The sequence below is a fragment of the Sinohyriopsis cumingii genome, chromosome 15, assembly GCF_028554795.1.
Source record: "Sinohyriopsis cumingii isolate HCF-2022 chromosome 15, ASM2855479v2, whole genome shotgun sequence".
NCBI lineage: Eukaryota > Metazoa > Mollusca > Bivalvia > Unionida > Unionidae > Sinohyriopsis > Sinohyriopsis cumingii.
The window spans coordinates 46,559,523-46,578,795 of NC_142975.1; the positions used below are offsets into that span (position 1 = coordinate 46,559,523).

At 36.9% G+C, this 19,273-nt stretch overlaps 1 protein-coding gene across 2 annotated transcripts in view; it reads left to right on the forward strand.

Annotated features, from left to right (window-relative positions):
* Window positions 1-19,273, forward strand: part of LOC149781736 (dnaJ homolog subfamily C member 11-like) — a 117,214-nt gene that overhangs the window by 2,163 nt on the left and 95,778 nt on the right. For both annotated transcript variants that reach the window (XM_089935848.1, XM_089935847.1), the window contains exons 2-3: window positions 16,532-16,661; window positions 17,907-17,980. In XM_089935848.1, the coding sequence (XP_089791974.1) occupies window positions 16,532-16,661; window positions 17,907-17,980 (204 nt within the window). The remainder of the gene's footprint in view (window positions 1-16,531; window positions 16,662-17,906; window positions 17,981-19,273) is intronic.

Below are 19,273 nucleotides of genomic sequence, written 5' to 3' on the forward strand. Positions count from 1 at the left end.
ACTTACCCTTGGGAAATAGGAGCTTGCCTGAAACATAATATCCCAACACGAGTACAACAATAAGATCAAATAAAACATTGACCGTTGTAAGGAAATCACACTACATGATTATTTATTTTGGTTATTTTTTAATATCTTTTTTGCCAATCTAAAATCATATGCCAATATCTAAAGTTATAAAAAAAATATATATGTAAATAATACTTGCAGATAGATATGAAAATTAGAAAGACTTAAAAAAAACAGATACAGTTAGAAGAGCAAAATCAGATATGTACATTTAGATAGATAAATGGATATGTGGAAAGGGGGTTTGGAAATACATGTAGCTAGATTTTTAAGTAGAGAAAAAGAGAGAGATGTATAATGAAAGCTTGACTGCTGGCATGAGTTATTTATACTACCCACTGAAGGATTTGTGAACACCTATTTTATCCATTTACTTAACAGTTATCATCCAGTTATCTTCATACATGTGACAGAATCAGGATTTAAAACCAGTAGATTAAAAATTTTGATCAGTTGGCTTCAAAACAATAGATTTTTTTTATCTGCATAAAGTTGATGTGTTTTATGGGGACTGAAAACAAAACAAGTACATTTTTCCATAATAGTCTCATGTAGTACTATAAAACAGCTCAATTTAAACGTGAAGCAGAATTCTTATTTAAAATGTTACAATAAATAATTAATGAGACTAAAAATATTTTCAATTAAATGAAAAGGAAGAGTTGAATATCTTATAGATTAGAACGTGACAGTGATAGGACAACCATGTTAAGGTTTAGAATGTGACAATGACAGGACAACCATGTTGAGCATGAGAATGATGTTAAGGATTAGAATGTGCCAGTGACAGGACAACCATGTTAAGGATTAGAATGTGACAATGATAGGACAATCAGGTTCAGCCTGCCAAGAAGTTCCGACTTCAGTTTTCCAGTTGCTGGGCTTGTAAGGCTGCTGACTGTTTTCCATTACTCCATCATGCTACATTTACCACAAGGAGGAAGGTCCTGACCTGGACTTACGATGCATACATGAGCCTCATCATTAAGAGCACTTTCTCTTCATGGCTCAGATCCAATTATCGGTTGGCAAGTGTTACCACTGTAAATAAAAAAACATTACAGTTGACTTAGACTTTAAAGAAAACCAATGAAAATTACCGTATTTCATGTTAATAATTAAAAAATAATTATTAATTTCAATGTACAAAAAATTATATGTAAAATAAATAATTATCATTTTGTAGTAATTACCGTGTATGAAAAAAAAAGGGATCATACCTGACAAGGCCTGTGGAACATATGACACTCGACAACCTAAGGTACAAAACTAATGTACAAAATCGGTCTCATTCTGCTCAACTCAAGAAGAATTTGTTGTTATTATGAGAGAGAGAGAGAGAAATAAGAAAATAATCTTTATTGTTCAGTTACCTGTCAGTTGAGTTATTCTTTATGTAAACACTACAAGGGCACTATTATATTCCATTGGCAATTAAAACCTGAATAAATAAATCGTTTTGGTTGTAATTATGAGATCCATTGTCACTGTGCCACATGGCTATGCAGACGTAATATACATGCTAATTAAATACGCTTGACCTTTAGCTTGGTCTTTTCCAGTAAATACTGGATTAAAGACCAGATCCACCTCTACAGATCAAATTAAGGAGACTTTGTGTAGGGAAATGAGGCTACCCATGGGGTATTGAAAATGTGTACGACAAGTCTATTAGCTCAAGAAAAATATTAATTTACTGATACTTGTTCTGAAGCCAGTTGAAAAATGGGCAAATGGTTTTAAGAGAGAGAGAGAGAGAACAACAAAAGCAACGTGCATATGAAAATATTTTTGTATTATAAACATAGCATGTTATTTGAAGAAACTTAATAATGAAGACATGCCCAAGCATGAACAGACCAAGATCTTTGAAGATATTAACTACCAGTATATATAACTCGAACTCACAGAGTCAATGACTTTTGCATTTATGATTAAAAGTAACGGGGTTTTTATAGTTTTTTTTACTGCATTACTATATTGAGCCAATAAGATTAATTGCCAAATGGTCTGTGGTCTTCACGTCTTCCTGTATTGAGATATTATTTTTATTGGATAAATAAACTCAAATGGCTTCTGAACTCATTTTCAAATGCGTGCTTTGCTTTGTTACACCGACTGATGTAATCAAGAGCACTCATTAACGACGCTGTCCAGCTGTTGATGAATAGCAGTATATATTGTAATGACAACAAAAGAACAAATACATCAATCATTATATTTTCTTGCCGATACAAAAGATGAAGAAGGTCAATAAAATGAATGAGAATAGATTCTCAGTTAACAAAACAGTTGCCCTTTCTGAGTAAGCTGAGCAACGGGCTTTCTACACACTTATAATTGGTGAATTCTTTGGAAATCTTTCTGTACATTTGAAACTTCAACACAGAAGGGGCATTTTTCGGATTTCTTGGAATTGAAAGGACTTTTAGGAAACAAGAATTCATTCACCATGCTGTAAGTTAATTTAATTCTTTCACTTATGTATTTTGAGAAATAAATTATTTTCAATTATGTAGAACTTGTTTCTGTTGCTATTTCTTGTTGCGTAGATTAAGACACTGGAGTCGTAACATGGTATTGATGGCAAAAGTAAAAGATCAATGAGCAAAATTAACATACATGTATTACTTACCCCGCCTGGATTCATGTTTGGTGACACACTCCTTCTTCGAAATATCTCAACCAGTTGAAAATGAATTGACAACTTGTGCCTTAGTTAAAAACATGCCCAAAGTTAGTCATTACTCATAACTTGCTTAGCAAAACAAAACCCTGGTCATTTGATGTATCTAAATTGAACTTTGGTATATTTTTGAATCCGTTTGAAATGGGAACCTGTCTTCAGTTTTAACAAAATAAAATAAAAATAATGGATAAATAAAAAATAAAAATGCAACTAAAACAATGATTTTATCTCTTATTTTAGGCTGTAAAATTTAAAGGGCCATACTTTTTTTATCGCATTGGCAAAAGAAAATCTTCACAAAAGATCATTTTATGTACAAAAAATAATAGGATGACCGAAAAAATATTAAATTTTGTGTACAAAAAAATATGATAGAATTAATTAATTATTATTTTTATGGCTTGATAGTGTACGAAAAATTAAAGGGTACGAAAAATATCCTGAAATACGGTATGTATTCATGTATTCATGCATTTATGAATAATTTATCCCAGATTTAAAATTTATTATCTTGTAATACCTAAGGGATATATTTTAATTTAGATCATGAGCTTAATTGATGTTCATGAAAACATCAAACAGGGTCTTCAGAGTGGGTGTGCTTGTTACAGAAGAATCATTGTTCCAATGCAGTGGTGCCTGTTTATGCCTGGTGACATAATTTCTTCCGCTGTATACTGTCTTAAAATTGGCTTTATATGAAAAACACAATATAAACTGCGCCTTTCTACTTACCTGTACTACTTAAACTCTGATGTCCAAGCAATGTTGAACTTCTGTAGTATTTGTTAGCAGTTGATTTCTTAACATTGGGAGAAAGCGTGCATTTTGGCTATTTGACATTAATGGAACAAAAAAATGTAAGAGCTGTCCATTAATATTCCTCATAAAACAGCTTGAACAATACGGTAAAAAAATAAGCTAGACAAAAATCAAAATACTTACTGTAGTGTTAAAATCCTCTTTGTTATGGTCCATCTCAATTTTCTCTCTCCTCCACCAAAGGTAAGGTGATTTTCATTGAAGACTCAGAAGCCATTCATGGACCACCTTTGAGCCTTCATTACTTATAACACCTCAAAAAAAACCATTCCACACTTGGCTTTAAGCTTTCCAAGTTGCAACAATACAGTAAGTTAATCAGTGAACATCTTGCGGTGTGCATCCTGTAGTCTCCGCCAGACATCTTGGGTCTTACTTCTCAGCCACACATATTGGGTCTTATTTCTCAGCCACACATATTGGGTCTTATTTCTCAGCCACATATCTTGTGTCTTATTTCTCAGCCACACATATTAGGTCTTATTTCTCAGCCACACATCTTGTGTCTTATTTTTCAGCCACACATCTGGTGTCTTATTTTTCAGCCACAAATCTTGTGTCTTATTTCTCAGCCACACATATTGGGTCTTATTTCTTAGCCACAACATCTTGTGTCTTATTTCTCAGCCACACATATTGGGTCTTATTTTTCAGCCACACATATTGTGTCTTATTTTTCAGCCACACATCTTGTGTCTTATTTTTCAGCCACACATCTTGTGTCTTATTTCTCAGCCACACATATTGGGTCTTATTTCTCAGCCACACATATTGGGACTTATTTCTCAGCCACACATATTGGGTCTTATTTCTCAGCCACACATCTTGTGTCTTATTTCTCAGCCACACATCTTGTGTCTTATTTCTCAGCCACACATCTTGTGTCTTACTTCTCAGCCACACATCTTGTGTCTTATTTTTCAGCCACACATCTTGTGTCTTATTTTTCAGCCACACATCTTGTGTCTTACTTCTCAGCCACACATCTTGTGTCTTACTTCTCAGCCACACATATTGGGTCTTATTTCTTAGCCACACATCTTGTGTCTTATTTCTCAGCCACACATCTTGTGTCTTATTTCTCAGCCACACATCTTGTGTCTTAATTTTTAGCCACACATCCTGTGTCTTAATTTTTAGCCACACATCTTGGGTCTTATTTCTCAGCCACACATGTTGTGTCTGTCTTCTCAGCCACACATCTTGTGTCTTACTTCTCAGCCACACATATTGGGTCTTATTTCTTAGCCACACATCTTTTGTCTTATTTCTCAGCCACACATATTGGGACTTATTTCTCAGCCACACATATTGGGTCTTATTTCTCAGCCACACATCTTGTGTCTTATTTCTCAGCCACACATCTTGTGTCTTACTTCTCAGCCACACATCTTGTGTCTTATTTTTCAGCCACACATCTTGTGTCTTATTTTTCAGCCACACATCTTGTGTCTTACTTCTCAGCCACACATCTTGTCTCTTACTTCTCAGCCACACATATTGGGTCTTATTTCTTAGCCACACATCTTGTGTCTTATTTCTCAGCCACACATCTTGTGTCTTATTTCTCAGCCACACATCTTGTGTCTTAATTTTTAGCCACACATCTTTGTGTCTTAATTTTTAGCCACACATCTTGGGTCTTATTTCTCAGCCACACATCTTGTGTCTGTCTTCTCAGCCACACATCTTGTGTCTTACTTCTCAGCCACACATATTGGGTCTTATTTCTTAGCCACACATCTTTTGTCTTATTTCTCAGCCACACATCTTGTGTCTTATTTCTCAGCCACACATCTTGTGTCATAATTTTTAGCCACACATCTTGGGTCTTATTTTTCAGCCACACATCTTGGGTCTTATTTCTCAGCCACACTTCTTGTGTCTTACTTCTCAGCCACACATCTTGGGTCTTATTTTTCAGCCACACATCTTGTGTCTTAATTTTTAGCCACACATCTTGGGTCTTATTTCTCAGTCACACATATTGGGTCTTATTTCTCAGCCACACATCTTGTGTCTTACTTCTCAGTCACACATATTGGGTCTTATTTCTTAGCCACACATCTTGTGTCTTATTTCTCAGCCACACATCTTGTGTCTTATTTCTCAGCCACACATCTTGTGTCTTAATTTTTAGCCACACATCTTGGGTCTTATTTTTCAGCCACACATCTTGGGTCTTATTTCTCAGCCACACTTCTTGTGTCTTACTTCTCAGCCACACATATTGGGTCTTATTTTTCAGCCACACATCTTGTGTCTTAATTTTTAGCCACACATCTTGGGTCTTATTTCTCAGTCACACATATTGGGTCTTATTTCTCAGCCACACATCTTGTGTCTTACTTCTCAGCCACACATATTGGGTCTTATTTCTCAGCCATACATCTTGTGTCTTATTTTTCAGCCACACATATTGGGTCTTATTTCTCAGCCACACATCTTGTGTCTTATTTCTCAGCCACACATCTTGTGTCTTATTTCTCAGCCACACATCTTGTGTCTTAATTTTTAGCCACACATCTTGTGTCTTAATTTTTAGCCACACATCTTGGGTCTTATTTCTCAGCCACACATATTGGGTCTTACTTCTCAGCCACACATCTTGTGTCTTACTTCTCAGCCACACATATTGGGTCTTATTTCTTAGCCACACATCTTGTGTCTTATTTCTCAGCCACACATCTTGTGTCTTATTTTTCAGCCACACATCTTGTGTCTTACTTCTCAGCCACACATCTTGTGTCTTACTTCTCAGCCACACATATTGCGTCTTACTTCTCAGCCACACATCTTGTGTCTTACTTCTCAGCCACACATCTTGTGTCTTATTTCTTAGCCACACATCTTGTGTCTTATTTCTCAGCCACACATCTTGTGTCTTATTTCTTAGCCACACATCTTGTGTCTTATTTCTCAGCCACACATCTTGTGTCTTATTTCTCAGCCACACATATTGGGTCTTATTTCTCAGCCACACATATTGGGTCTTATTTCTCAGCCACACATATTGGGTCTTATTTCTCAGCCACACATCTTGTGTCTTATTTCTCAGCCACACATCTTGTGTCTTACTTCTCAGCCACACATCTTGTGTCTTATTTTTCAGCCACACATCTTGTGTCTTATTTTTCAGCCACACATCTTGTGTCTTATTTTTCAGCCACACATCTTGTGTCTTACTTCTCAGCCACACATCTTGTGTCTTACTTCTCAGCCACACATATTGGGTCTTATTTCTTAGCCACACATCTTGTGTCTTATTTCTCAGCCACACATCTTGTGTCTTATTTCTCAGCCACACATCTTGCGTCTTAATTTTTAGCCACACATCCTGTGTCTTTATTTTTAGCCACACATCTTGGGTCTTATTTCTCAGCCACACATCTTGTGTCTGTCTTCTCAGCCACACATCTTGTGTCTTACTTCTCAGCCACACATATTGGGTCTTATTTCTTAGCCACACATCTTTTGTCTTATTTCTCAGCCACACATATTGGGACTTATTTCTCAGCCACACATATTGGGTCTTATTTCTCAGCCACACATCTTGTGTCTTATTTCTCAGCCACACATCTTGTGTCTTACTTCTCAGCCACACATCTTGTGTCTTATTTTTCAGCCACACATCTTGTGTCTTATTTTTCAGCCACACATCTTGTGTCTTACTTCTCAGCCACACATATTGGGTCTTATTTCTTAGCCACACATCTTGTGTCTTATTTCTCAGCCACACATCTTGTGTCTTATTTCTCAGCCACACATCTTGTGTCTTAATTTTTAGCCACACATCTTGTGTCTTAATTTTTAGCCACACATCTTGGGTCTTATTTCTCAGCCACACATCTTGTGTCTGTCTTCTCAGCCACACATCTTGTGTCTTACTTCTCAGCCACACATATTGGGTCTTATTTCTTAGCCACACATCTTTTGTCTTATTTCTCAGCCACACATCTTGTGTCTTACTTCTCAGCCACACATATTGGGTCTTATTTCTTAGCCACACATCTTGTGTCTTATTTCTCAGCCACACATCTTGTGTCTTATTTCTCAGCCACACATCTTGTGTCTTATTTCTCAGCCACACATCTTGTGTCTTATTTCTTAGCCACACATCTTGTGTCTTATTTCTCAGCCACACATCTTGTGTCCTACTTCTCAGCCACACATATTGGGTCTTACTTCTCAGCCACACATCTTGTGTCTTACTTCTCAGCCACACATCTTGTGTCTTATTTCTTAGCCACACATCTTGTGTCTTATTTCTCAGCCACACATCTTGTGTCTTATTTCTTAGCCACACATCTTGTGTCTTATTTCTTAGCCACACATCTTGTGTCTTATTTCTCAGCCACACATCTTGTGTCTTATTTCTTAGCCACACATCTTGTGTCTTATTTCTTAGCCACACATATTGGGTCTTACTTCTCAGCCACACATCTTGTGTCTTACTTCTCAGCCACACATCTTGTGTCTTACTTCTCAGCCACACATCTTGTGTCTTATTTCTCAGCCACACATATTGGGTCTTATTTCTCAGCCACACATCTTGTGTCTTCTCAGCTTCACATCTTGGGTCTTATTTCTCAGCCACACATCTTGTGTCTTATTTCTCAGCCACACATCTTGTGTCTTACTTCTCAGCCACACATCTTGTGTCTTATTTCTCAGCCACACATATTAGGTCTTATTTCTCAGCCACACATCTTGTGTCTTATTTTTCAGCCACACATCTTGTGTCTTATTTTTCAGCCACACATCTTGTGTCTTATTTCTCAGCCACACATATTGGGTCTTATTTTTCAGCCACACATCTTGTGTCTTATTTCTCAGCCACACATCTTGTGTCTTATTTCTCAGCCACACATCTTGTGTCTTACTTCTCAGCCACACATCTTGTGTCTTATTTCTCAGCCACACATCTTGTGTCTTATTTCTCAGCCACACATCTTGTGTCTTATTTCTCAGCCACACATCTTGTGTCTTACTTCTCAGCCACACATCTTGTGTCTTATTTCTCAGCCACACATCTTGTGTCTTATTTCTCAGCCACACATCTTGTGTCTTATTTCTCAGCCACACATATTGGGTCTTATTTCTTAGCCACACATCTTGTGTCTTATTTCTCAGCCACACATCTTGTGTCTTACTTCTCAGCCACACATGTTGGGTCTTATTTTTCAGCCACACATCTTGTGTCTTACTTCTCAGCCACACATATTGGGTCTTATTTCTCAGCCACACATATTGGGTCTTATTTTTCAGCCACACATATTGTGTCTTACTTCTCAGCCACACATCTTGTGTCTTACTTCTCAGCCACACATCTTGTGTCTTACTTTTCAGCCACACATATTGGGTCTTATTTCTCAGCCACACATCTTGTGTCTTACTTCTCAGCCACACATCTTGGGTCTTATTTTTCAGCCACACATCTTGTGTCTTACTTCTCAGCCACACATATTGGGTCTTATTTCTTAGCCACACATCTTGTGTCTTATTTCTCAGCCACACATCTTGTGTCTTACTTCTCAGCCACACATATTGGGTCTTATTTCTTAGCCACACATCTTGTGTCTTATTTCTCAGCCACACATCTTGTGTCTTATTTCTCAGCCACACATCTTGTGTCTTAATTTTTAGCCACACATCTTGGGTCTTATTTTTCAGCCACACATCTTGGGTCTTATTTCTCAGCCACACTTCTTGTGTCTTACTTCTCAGCCACACATATTGGGTCTTATTTTTCAGCCACACATCTTGTGTCTTAATTTTTAGCCACACATCTTGGGTCTTATTTCTCAGTCACACATATTGGGTCTTATTTCTCAGCCACACATCTTGTGTCTTACTTCACAGCCACACATATTGGGTCTTATTTCTCAGCCATACATCTTGTGTCTTATTTTTCAGCCACACATATTGGGTCTTATTTCTCAGCCACACATCTTGGGTCTTATTTCTCAGCCACGCATATTGGGACTTATTTCTCAGCCACACATCTTGTGTCTTATTTCTCAGCCACACATCTTGTGTCTTATTTCTCAGCCACACATCTTGGGTCTTATTTTTCAGCCACACATCTTGTGTCTTACTTCTCAGCCACACATATTGGGTCTTATTTCTCAGCCACACATCTTGTGTCTTATTTTTCAGCCACACATATTGGGTCTTATTTCTCAGCCACACATCTTGGGTCTTATTTGTCAGCCACACATTTTGGGACTTATTTCTCAGCCACACATCTTGTGTCTTATTTTTCAACCACACATCTTGTGTCTTATTTCTCAGCCACACATATTGGGACTTATTTCTCAGCCACACATCTTGTGTCTTATTTCTCAGCCACACATATTGGGTCTTATTTCTCAGCCACACATCTTGTGTCTTATTTCTCAGCCACACATCTTGTGTCTTATTTCTCAGTCACACATATTAGGTCTTATTTCTCAGCCACACATCTTGTTTCTTACTTCTCAGCCACACATATTGGGTCTTATTTCTCAGCCACACATCTTGTGTCTTAATTTTTAGCCACACATCTTGGGTCTTATTTCTCAGTCACACATATTGGGTCTTATTTCTCAGCCACACATCTTGTTTCTTACTTCTCAGCCACACATATTGGGACTTATTTCTCAGCCACACATCTTGTGTCTTACTTCTCAGCCACACATATTGGGTCTTATTTTTCAGCCACACATCTTGTGTCTTATTTCTCAGCCACACATCTTGTGTCTTACTTCTCAGCCACACATCTTGGGTCTTATTTTTCAGCCACACATCTTGTGTCTTATTTCTCAGCCACACATCTTGGGTCTTATTTTTCAGCCACACATCTTGTGTCTTATTTCTTAGCCACACATCTTGTGTCTTATTTCTCAGCCACACATCTTGGGTCTTATTTTTCAGCCACACATCTTGTGTCTTACTTCTCAGCCACACATATTGGGTCTTATTTCTCAGCCACACATCTTGTGTCTTATTTTTCAGCCACACATATTGGGTCTTATTTCTCAGCCACACATCTTGTGTCTTATTTCTCAGCCACACATCTTGTGTCTTATTTCTCAGCCACACATATTGGGACTTATTTCTCAGCCACATATCTTGTGTCTTATTTCTCAGCCACACATATTAGGTCTTATTTCTCAGCCACACATCTTGTGTCTTATTTTTCAGCCGCACATCTTGTGTCTTATTTCTCAGCCACACATATTGGGTCTTATTTCTTAGCCACACATCTTGTGTCTTATTTCTCAGCCACACATATTGGGTCTTATTTTTCAGCCACACATCTTGTGTCTTATTTTTCAGCCACACATCTTGTGTCTTATTTTTCAGCCACACCTTGTGTCTTATTTCTCAGCCACACATATTGGGACTTATTTCTCAGCCACACATCTTGTGTCTTATTTCTCAGCCACACATCTTGTGTCTTATTTCTCAGCCACACATATTGGGACTTATTTCTCAGCCACACATCTTGTGTCTTATTTCTCAGCCACACATATTGGGTCTTATTTCTCAGCCACACATCTTGTGTCTTATTTCTCAGCCACACATATTGGGTCTTATTTCTCAGCCACATATCTTGTGTCTTATTTCTCAGCCACACATATTAGGTTTTATTTCTTAGCCACACATCTTGTGTCTTATTTCTCAGCCACACATCTTGTGTCTTACTTCTCAGCCACACATGTTGGGTCTTATTTTTCAGCCACACATCTTGTGTCTTACTTCTCAGCCACACATATTGGGTCTTATTTCTCAGCCACACATATTGGGTCTTATTTTTCAGCCACACATATTGTGTCTTACTTCTCAGCCACACATCTTGTGTCTTACTTCTCAGCCACACATCTTGTGTCTTACTTTTCAGCCACACATATTGGGTCTTATTTCTCAGCCACACATCTTGTGTCTTACTTCTCAGCCACACATCTTGGGTCTTATTTTTCAGCCACACATCTTGTGTCTTACTTCTCAGCCACACATATTGGGTCTTATTTCTTAGCCACACATCTTGTGTCTTATTTCTCAGCCACACATCTTGTGTCTTACTTCTCAGCCACACATATTGGGTCTTATTTCTTAGCCACACATCTTGTGTCGTATTTCTCAGCCACACATCTTGTGTCTTAATTTTTAGCCACACATCTTGGGTCTTATTTTTCAGCCACACATCTTGGGTCTTATTTCTCAGCCACACTTCTTGTGTCTTACTTCTCAGCCACACATATTGGGTCTTATTTTTCAGCCACACATCTTGTGTCTTAATTTTTAGCCACACATCTTGGGTCTTATTTCTCAGTCACACATATTGGGTCTTATTTCTCAGCCACACATCTTGTGTCTTACTTCACAGCCACACATATTGGGTCTTATTTCTCAGCCATACATCTTGTGTCTTATTTTTCAGCCACACATATTGGGTCTTATTTCTCAGCCACACATATTGGGTCTTATTTCTCAGCCACACATCTTGGGTCTTATTTCTCAGCCACGCATATTGGGACTTATTTCTCAGCCACACATCTTGTGTCTTATTTCTCAGCCACACATCTTGTGTCTTATTTCTCAGCCACACATCTTGGGTCTTATTTTTCAGCCACACATCTTGTGTCTTACTTCTCAGCCACACATATTGGGTCTTATTTCTCAGCCACACATCTTGTGTCTTATTTTTCAGCCACACATATTGGGTCTTATTTCTCAGCCACACATCTTGGGTCTTATTTGTCAGCCACACATTTTGGGACTTATTTCTCAGCCACACATCTTGTGTCTTATTTTTCAACCACACATCTTGTGTCTTATTTCTCAGCCACACATATTGGGACTTATTTCTCAGCCACACATCTTGTGTCTTATTTCTCAGCCACACATATTGGGTCTTATTTCTCAGCCACACATCTTGTGTCTTATTTCTCAGCCACACATCTTGTGTCTTATTTCTCAGTCACACATATTAGGTCTTATTTCTCAGCCACACATCTTGTTTCTTACTTCTCAGCCACACATATTGGGTCTTATTTCTCAGCCACACATCTTGTGTCTTAATTTTTAGCCACACATCTTGGGTCTTATTTCTCAGTCACACATATTGGGTCTTATTTCTCAGCCACACATCTTGTTTCTTACTTCTCAGCCACACATATTGGGACTTATTTCTCAGCCACACATCTTGTGTCTTACTTCTCAGCCACACATATTGGGTCTTATTTTTCAGCCACACATCTTGTGTCTTATTTCTCAGCCACACATCTTGTGTCTTACTTCTCAGCCACACATCTTGGGTCTTATTTTTCAGCCACACATCTTGTGTCTTATTTCTCAGCCACACATCTTGGGTCTTATTTTTCAGCCACACATCTTGTGTCTTATTTCTTAGCCACACATCTTGTGTCTTATTTCTCAGCCACACATCTTGGGTCTTATTTTTCAGCCACACATCTTGTGTCTTACTTCTCAGCCACACATATTGGGTCTTATTTCTCAGCCACACATCTTGTGTCTTATTTTTCAGCCACACATATTGGGTCTTATTTCTCAGCCACACATCTTGTGTCTTATTTCTCAGCCACACATCTTGTGTCTTATTTCTCAGCCACACATATTGGGACTTATTTCTCAGCCACATATCTTGTGTCTTATTTCTCAGCCACACATATTAGGTCTTATTTCTCAGCCACACATCTTGTGTCTTATTTTTCAGCCGCACATCTTGTGTCTTATTTCTCAGCCACACATATTGGGTCTTATTTCTTAGCCACACATCTTGTGTCTTATTTCTCAGCCACACATATTGGGTCTTATTTTTCAGCCACACATCTTGTGTCTTATTTTTCAGCCACACATCTTGTGTCTTATTTTTCAGCCACACCTTGTGTCTTATTTCTCAGCCACACATATTGGGACTTATTTCTCAGCCACACATCTTGTGTCTTATTTCTCAGCCACACATCTTGTGTCTTATTTCTCGGCCACACATATTGGGACTTATTTCTCAGCCACACATCTTGTGTCTTATTTCTCAGCCACACATATTGGGTCTTATTTCTCAGCCACACATCTTGTGTCTTATTTCTCAGCCACACATATTGGGTCTTATTTCTCAGCCACATATCTTGTGTCTTATTTCTCAGCCACACATATTAGGTTTTATTTCTCAGCCACACATCTTGTGTCTTATTTTTCAGCCACACATCTTGTGTCTTATTTCTCAGCCACACATCTTGTGTCTTATTTCTCAGCCACACATATTGGGTCTTATTTCTTAGCCACACATCTTGTGTCTTATTTTTCAGCCACACATGTTGGGTCTTATTTCTCAGCCACACATCTTGTGTCTTATTTCTCAGCCACACATCTTGTGTCTTTTTTCTCAGCCACACATCTTCACACTGGTCATTGCAATGGAGAAACATTTCTGGCCCAGTAAGCTGCTGCTGGATGATTGCTCTATTGTGCTGATTGAAGTCATAAAAATTCCCCATTTTGTTTATTTTATTTAGGTATTTTTCTGTTTTCAAAAGCAGTACATTTCAGCAATAAAATGGATTATGTCATAGATAGCTTTTATAATGGTATATTTGTTCTACAACCAGTAGAATCACATGTGTGAACCATTAAATCAGAGATAATCCTCAAAATGTTTGGCATGCACAATTTTGAGAAGGATTTGACAACACGTTTTTCGTCCATTTAATTGCTTGACAAGGAGTAAGAAAATATCAGTTTTATATAATTACCATGTAAACAACAGATCATAAACACTGCTAATAAATGCTACATTTTCAATATATCAGTCCTGCTCTGAATGAAATCCTTCTGGTAGTTAATTGAGTGCTACTGATTTTCAAACACACCTGTCAAAGAAATCTCACAAGTTTTATTATTAACAATTACCACCAACTGGTATTTGCCTTAAATCAAAGACGTGCATCAAAACAATCTTTGGCAAACCAGTTGTTTAGAGTCAGCAATCTGACAAAAATTGCCAGATGCTAACTTAGGACCTAAATGTCCATTATTGTTTTATGCTCATTTGTTTCTCAGTTAACGTTACATTGTCAGAATCATGCAGTATTTTATGATATTGCACACCTTCATATTGCATTCATGTGCATAAAGGAACTACTTTCTATTGTAAACAAACGATGGATGCAGATGCCAGCACTTTTGATTTGTAAACAAATCATTTACACTCAGTAGTAGGCGCTTTACATTTTGGTTGATGAAATGTGTTTCTGATTGAACTAAAGCAGATGTTTCATGGACTATCACATACCAGCTGCTTTGGCACATTCCGTGTTAACGTTTTTGATACAATGTTTTGGATTTAGGCTAACTATACAGCAGATGCCAGACAGGGTCCATACGAATAACATGCAAGTGACAAGGCATAAACTCTTTTTAGCTGGTAATAAGAATGGCCAAAAATATACTTACAGTTTTGCATCCTACATTTCCTCAAAATGTACTTTCTTAGTTCTGCAAATCTGAATTACATGAATCATGTCATGAGTTCTCAAGCTTGATTACACATTTTGAAATTGTACTCTAATTTTGACTATATTCCAAGTGCAATTACATCGTCCTTACTGCACTCAAAATGAAATAAACATTGAATTCAATAGTGTCGTTTTGATAATTGCAATTGAAAGACTTCATATTTTTCCACATTATCATTTCAAATAGTCTGTGACAGAACAAATACACTTGCAAATGTCAACAAGCTTCTCCAATGCTGCTTCAGTCCAGTGTATTTCATGAACAATTTGCACAGATGAATCCAGTCCATAATCACGAAATTTCATAGAATCTACAAAAATACCGAAATCTATTCATTCCAGATCAAATGGAAAACTTGTTGCAATGCGAATTCATTCACAATATGACTCCAAATTTAAATTGTAAGTAGACAAAAACACCATTTTCTTTCGAAACTTATGTCTAGCGCACCACAAGTTCACATTTATCTGGGTGGAGTTATGTGCGCATTAATAATGTTGTGTGAAGATGAATCTGCGCTTGTGTATTTAGATTGGAATATGGCATGCATTCATTTTACTTTGTTTCTTGTAATGTATGTTTGTTTATATAATTAAGCATTAAATAGAATAAGAAAATGAGCATATCATAAAAAGGTTACTGCATTTGTATGGGAAAATATGAACTCACTTTGTCGGATGGATATACTGCACTCCAAAGGTCGTGCAGTATTCCATCCGAAAAACTCGTTCATATTTTCCCATACAAATGCAGTAACCTATAAATTCTGATTAACTGCTGAGTTAAAATATGAAATATTTATTCCATTTTGAGAAAACTTGCTTTAAACAGTAAATATTCACATAATCTTGTCTGCATTAGAAAATGCGAGACTGAGGTTGACATTGACTTCTTGATGATAATGACATACATTAGATGAAAGAATCTGTGGCATTTATGTGGAAGAAGAATGTGCTAAATATAAATAGAAAATAATGGTGCTGATGTGTACTATGACAAGATCACAGGGTATAAAACTTGCACAGCAGAAAGCATTAGCAATCGAACATGAGCCCTGGTCTATAAACTAGCCCACACAGTGCTTCAGGAGTGTCTTATGTTTTTTAACCGGACAAATTTATTGTATCTTGTATCCCTCTCTCATTTTTTGTGTGACTTGCCCATGGCCATGTCCTTTGCAAACTTGAGTATGCCCAAGCTAAATTTGAGTTTATACAAGGATTCGGGCAAGTGGATTTATAAATTCATGATAATGAATGCTCTGTACTGAATGATGGAACAGAAACAAACCTATAGATACAAAGATGAATTAATTGGTCCAAAAATATAATCCAGCAATGGGACTCTTGGTTTTCAGAAGTCGTTAGTCCTATATCTGTAGTTTAAAAATCATTTTTTTTTTACAGCAGCAAGTTGTGGTTTATTTTTCAGGCCTCGAAAGATGACGTCAATAATGCCTATAGAAAATTCAGCAAGATTTTTCACCCTGACAAGCATCAGGACCCATTAAAAAAGAAGAATGCTGAGCATATGTTCAGCAAGCTGAAAAGGGCACATGAAGGTAATGAATATTCTGTGTTATAAAAATGCACATTATGGTAATGAATGCTCTACCCTATATGTTCTAAAAGGGCACATTACGGTAATGAATGCTCTACCCTATATGTTCTAAAAGGGCAGTTTACGGTAATGAATACTCTATGTGTCCTAAAAGGGCACATTACGGTAATGAATAATTGATGTGTTCTAAAAAGGGCACATCAAGGTAATTAATGATTGATGTGTTCTAAAAGGGCACATCAAGGTAATGAATATTCTGTGTTCTAAAAGGGCACTTCAAAGTAATGAATAATTGATGTGTTCTAAAAGGGCACGTCAAGGTAATGAATAATTGATGTGTTCTAAAAGGGCACATCAAGGTAATGATTAACTGATGTTTTCTGACAGGGCACATCAAAGTAATGAATGATTGATGTTTTCTAAAAGGGTACATCAAGGTAACGAATACTCTGTGTTCTAAAACTGTACATCAAAGTAATGAATACTCTGTTTTAAAAGGGCACATGAAGGTAATAAATTCTGTATCTGTTCTAAAACTACATCAAAGTAATGACTACTCTGTGTTCTAAAAGGGCATATCAAGGTTATAAATACTGTATGTGTTCTAAAACTGTACACCAAAGTAATTAATGCTCTTATGTGTTCTGAAAGAGTGAGAGAAATTTCTTGGTTTTGTTGCTGAAACACAGGCATAATTATCTCCCTTGAGTTGTTTTGTAGGGTCTGTACCAGTAAAGTTGATGAATTTATCCAGTATTTGACTTCATAACGAGGAAGGTAGGACTTCCACTCTAAACATCATTCACTTTTTTTTTACAGTAGTCACCTATTTGGAGATTAGCATATAAAATTGTTATAAAGTAACATGGTAATTTAGTATATTCAGAGTTGTACAAATTGACTATTTACATAAAATTTAATGTGTAATTTGTTTTTTGTTTATTATCATTGTTTCAAAGAGTAAGTAAAACTCAGTTATTAGCAGTTTTTTAAATTTTAATTTTTTTTCTGTAACTCCAGGACTCGGATCTGATGTTCACAAAATGTGAGTGAAAATGTGATTAGAGATTTCAAGTTCCTGTGTCCTTTTGCAAGTGCAAGTTTTTCCAGTCATGCACAGCAAATTAATACTAAAACTCCTGTTACACAGTAAATTAGTAAAACTTATATGCATAATTCCAAAATAAAACCTGTTTGGATATGAGTATAAATATAACTTTATTGTATTTTTTTTTTCTTTTTTCAGTACTATCTGATGAACACAAGAGAGTCATATATGATTTGTATGGAGAGAAAGGTTTGGAAACATATGGAATGGAGGTAAACATAGCCAAAGCATATTTCACGCAGTTTTTAATATATCTTTCTTTTCTTTTTTAAAAACAGAGGGACAGAAAGGGTTATTATTAATATTATTATTATTATTATTATTATTAATAATAGTATTACATTCAAAGTCATTTATGTCGACCTCATTTATCTTGAGAACCTTTGTATAGTGTTACGATTCGGTATCGAAAAAAAACTTTGTTATGATAATGTATCCCCACTTAATCTTGATCCCTGTTAAGTCATTAACCCCCGTTACGTATGGCATAAGTTTCAGTCCAGAGTAACATCTGAACCCACTTAATTCAACGAAATGCAACTTTTAACGTCCAGCTCAGAGAAATATTACAAGAAATGATCCAGTGTTTCTGCTATTACCGGTACCTTGTACTGGCAAGAATGGAAAAAGTGGGTACAAGACCAAATTTTACCGGTACAAATGCTAATCAACCAATCTCATCAATGCTTGATTTATCACTTGCATTGAGTGGAGAAAATTATCTTGTAAACAATACTTTAGAGTAAGGAAATTGAAGGAATGAATTTCTGACCTTTATATAAGCTGCATTCAAAATGGACATTATGATCACATGTCAGCATGACTACAACATAGTTCATCCCACACAGCAGCATAAATTTGATCTTATTTGTTGTTGTTGTTGTGGGGTTTAACGCCATTTTTCAGCACACGATAAGCTATGCATGGCGGCCAGTATTAATGGTGGAGGAAGAACCCAGGAAAACCCTGGGAAGAACCACCGACCCACGAGAAGCTACTGGCAAGCTTTCTCACATACCCACATTGGCCGAATCCTAGACTCGAACCCACGCAGACAGAGGTGAGATGGCAGTGATCCGTGACGGAGAGCGCTTTAGACCACTCTGCCACTCGGTGCCCCGATCTTATTTGTAACTATCAGGTTAACATCATTAAATGTTAGCTAAAAATACTTAATTTGTTTTACACAATACATTTGAAATGAATTCGGTAACAGTTAACGTATTTCCATGCTTGGTGCAAGTGTAAGCCATCAACTTCATTATAGCTAGATCACATAACGCACAATCTGTCAATAGAAACCCACAAAATTCCAAATTGAGCTGATTACCCACCAAGAAAAACACATGGTATTAATTTGTTCTGAACAAGTGTAAATAAAAGCACAAATGGTATTGTAAAAAAAATAATCCAATGCACCTAGTATTTTGTTAATGAAATTGTCGATTGCTTTGCCATGATTACATATTTTTCAACACAGGCAGAATGAAGCAGAAAGTGACTGA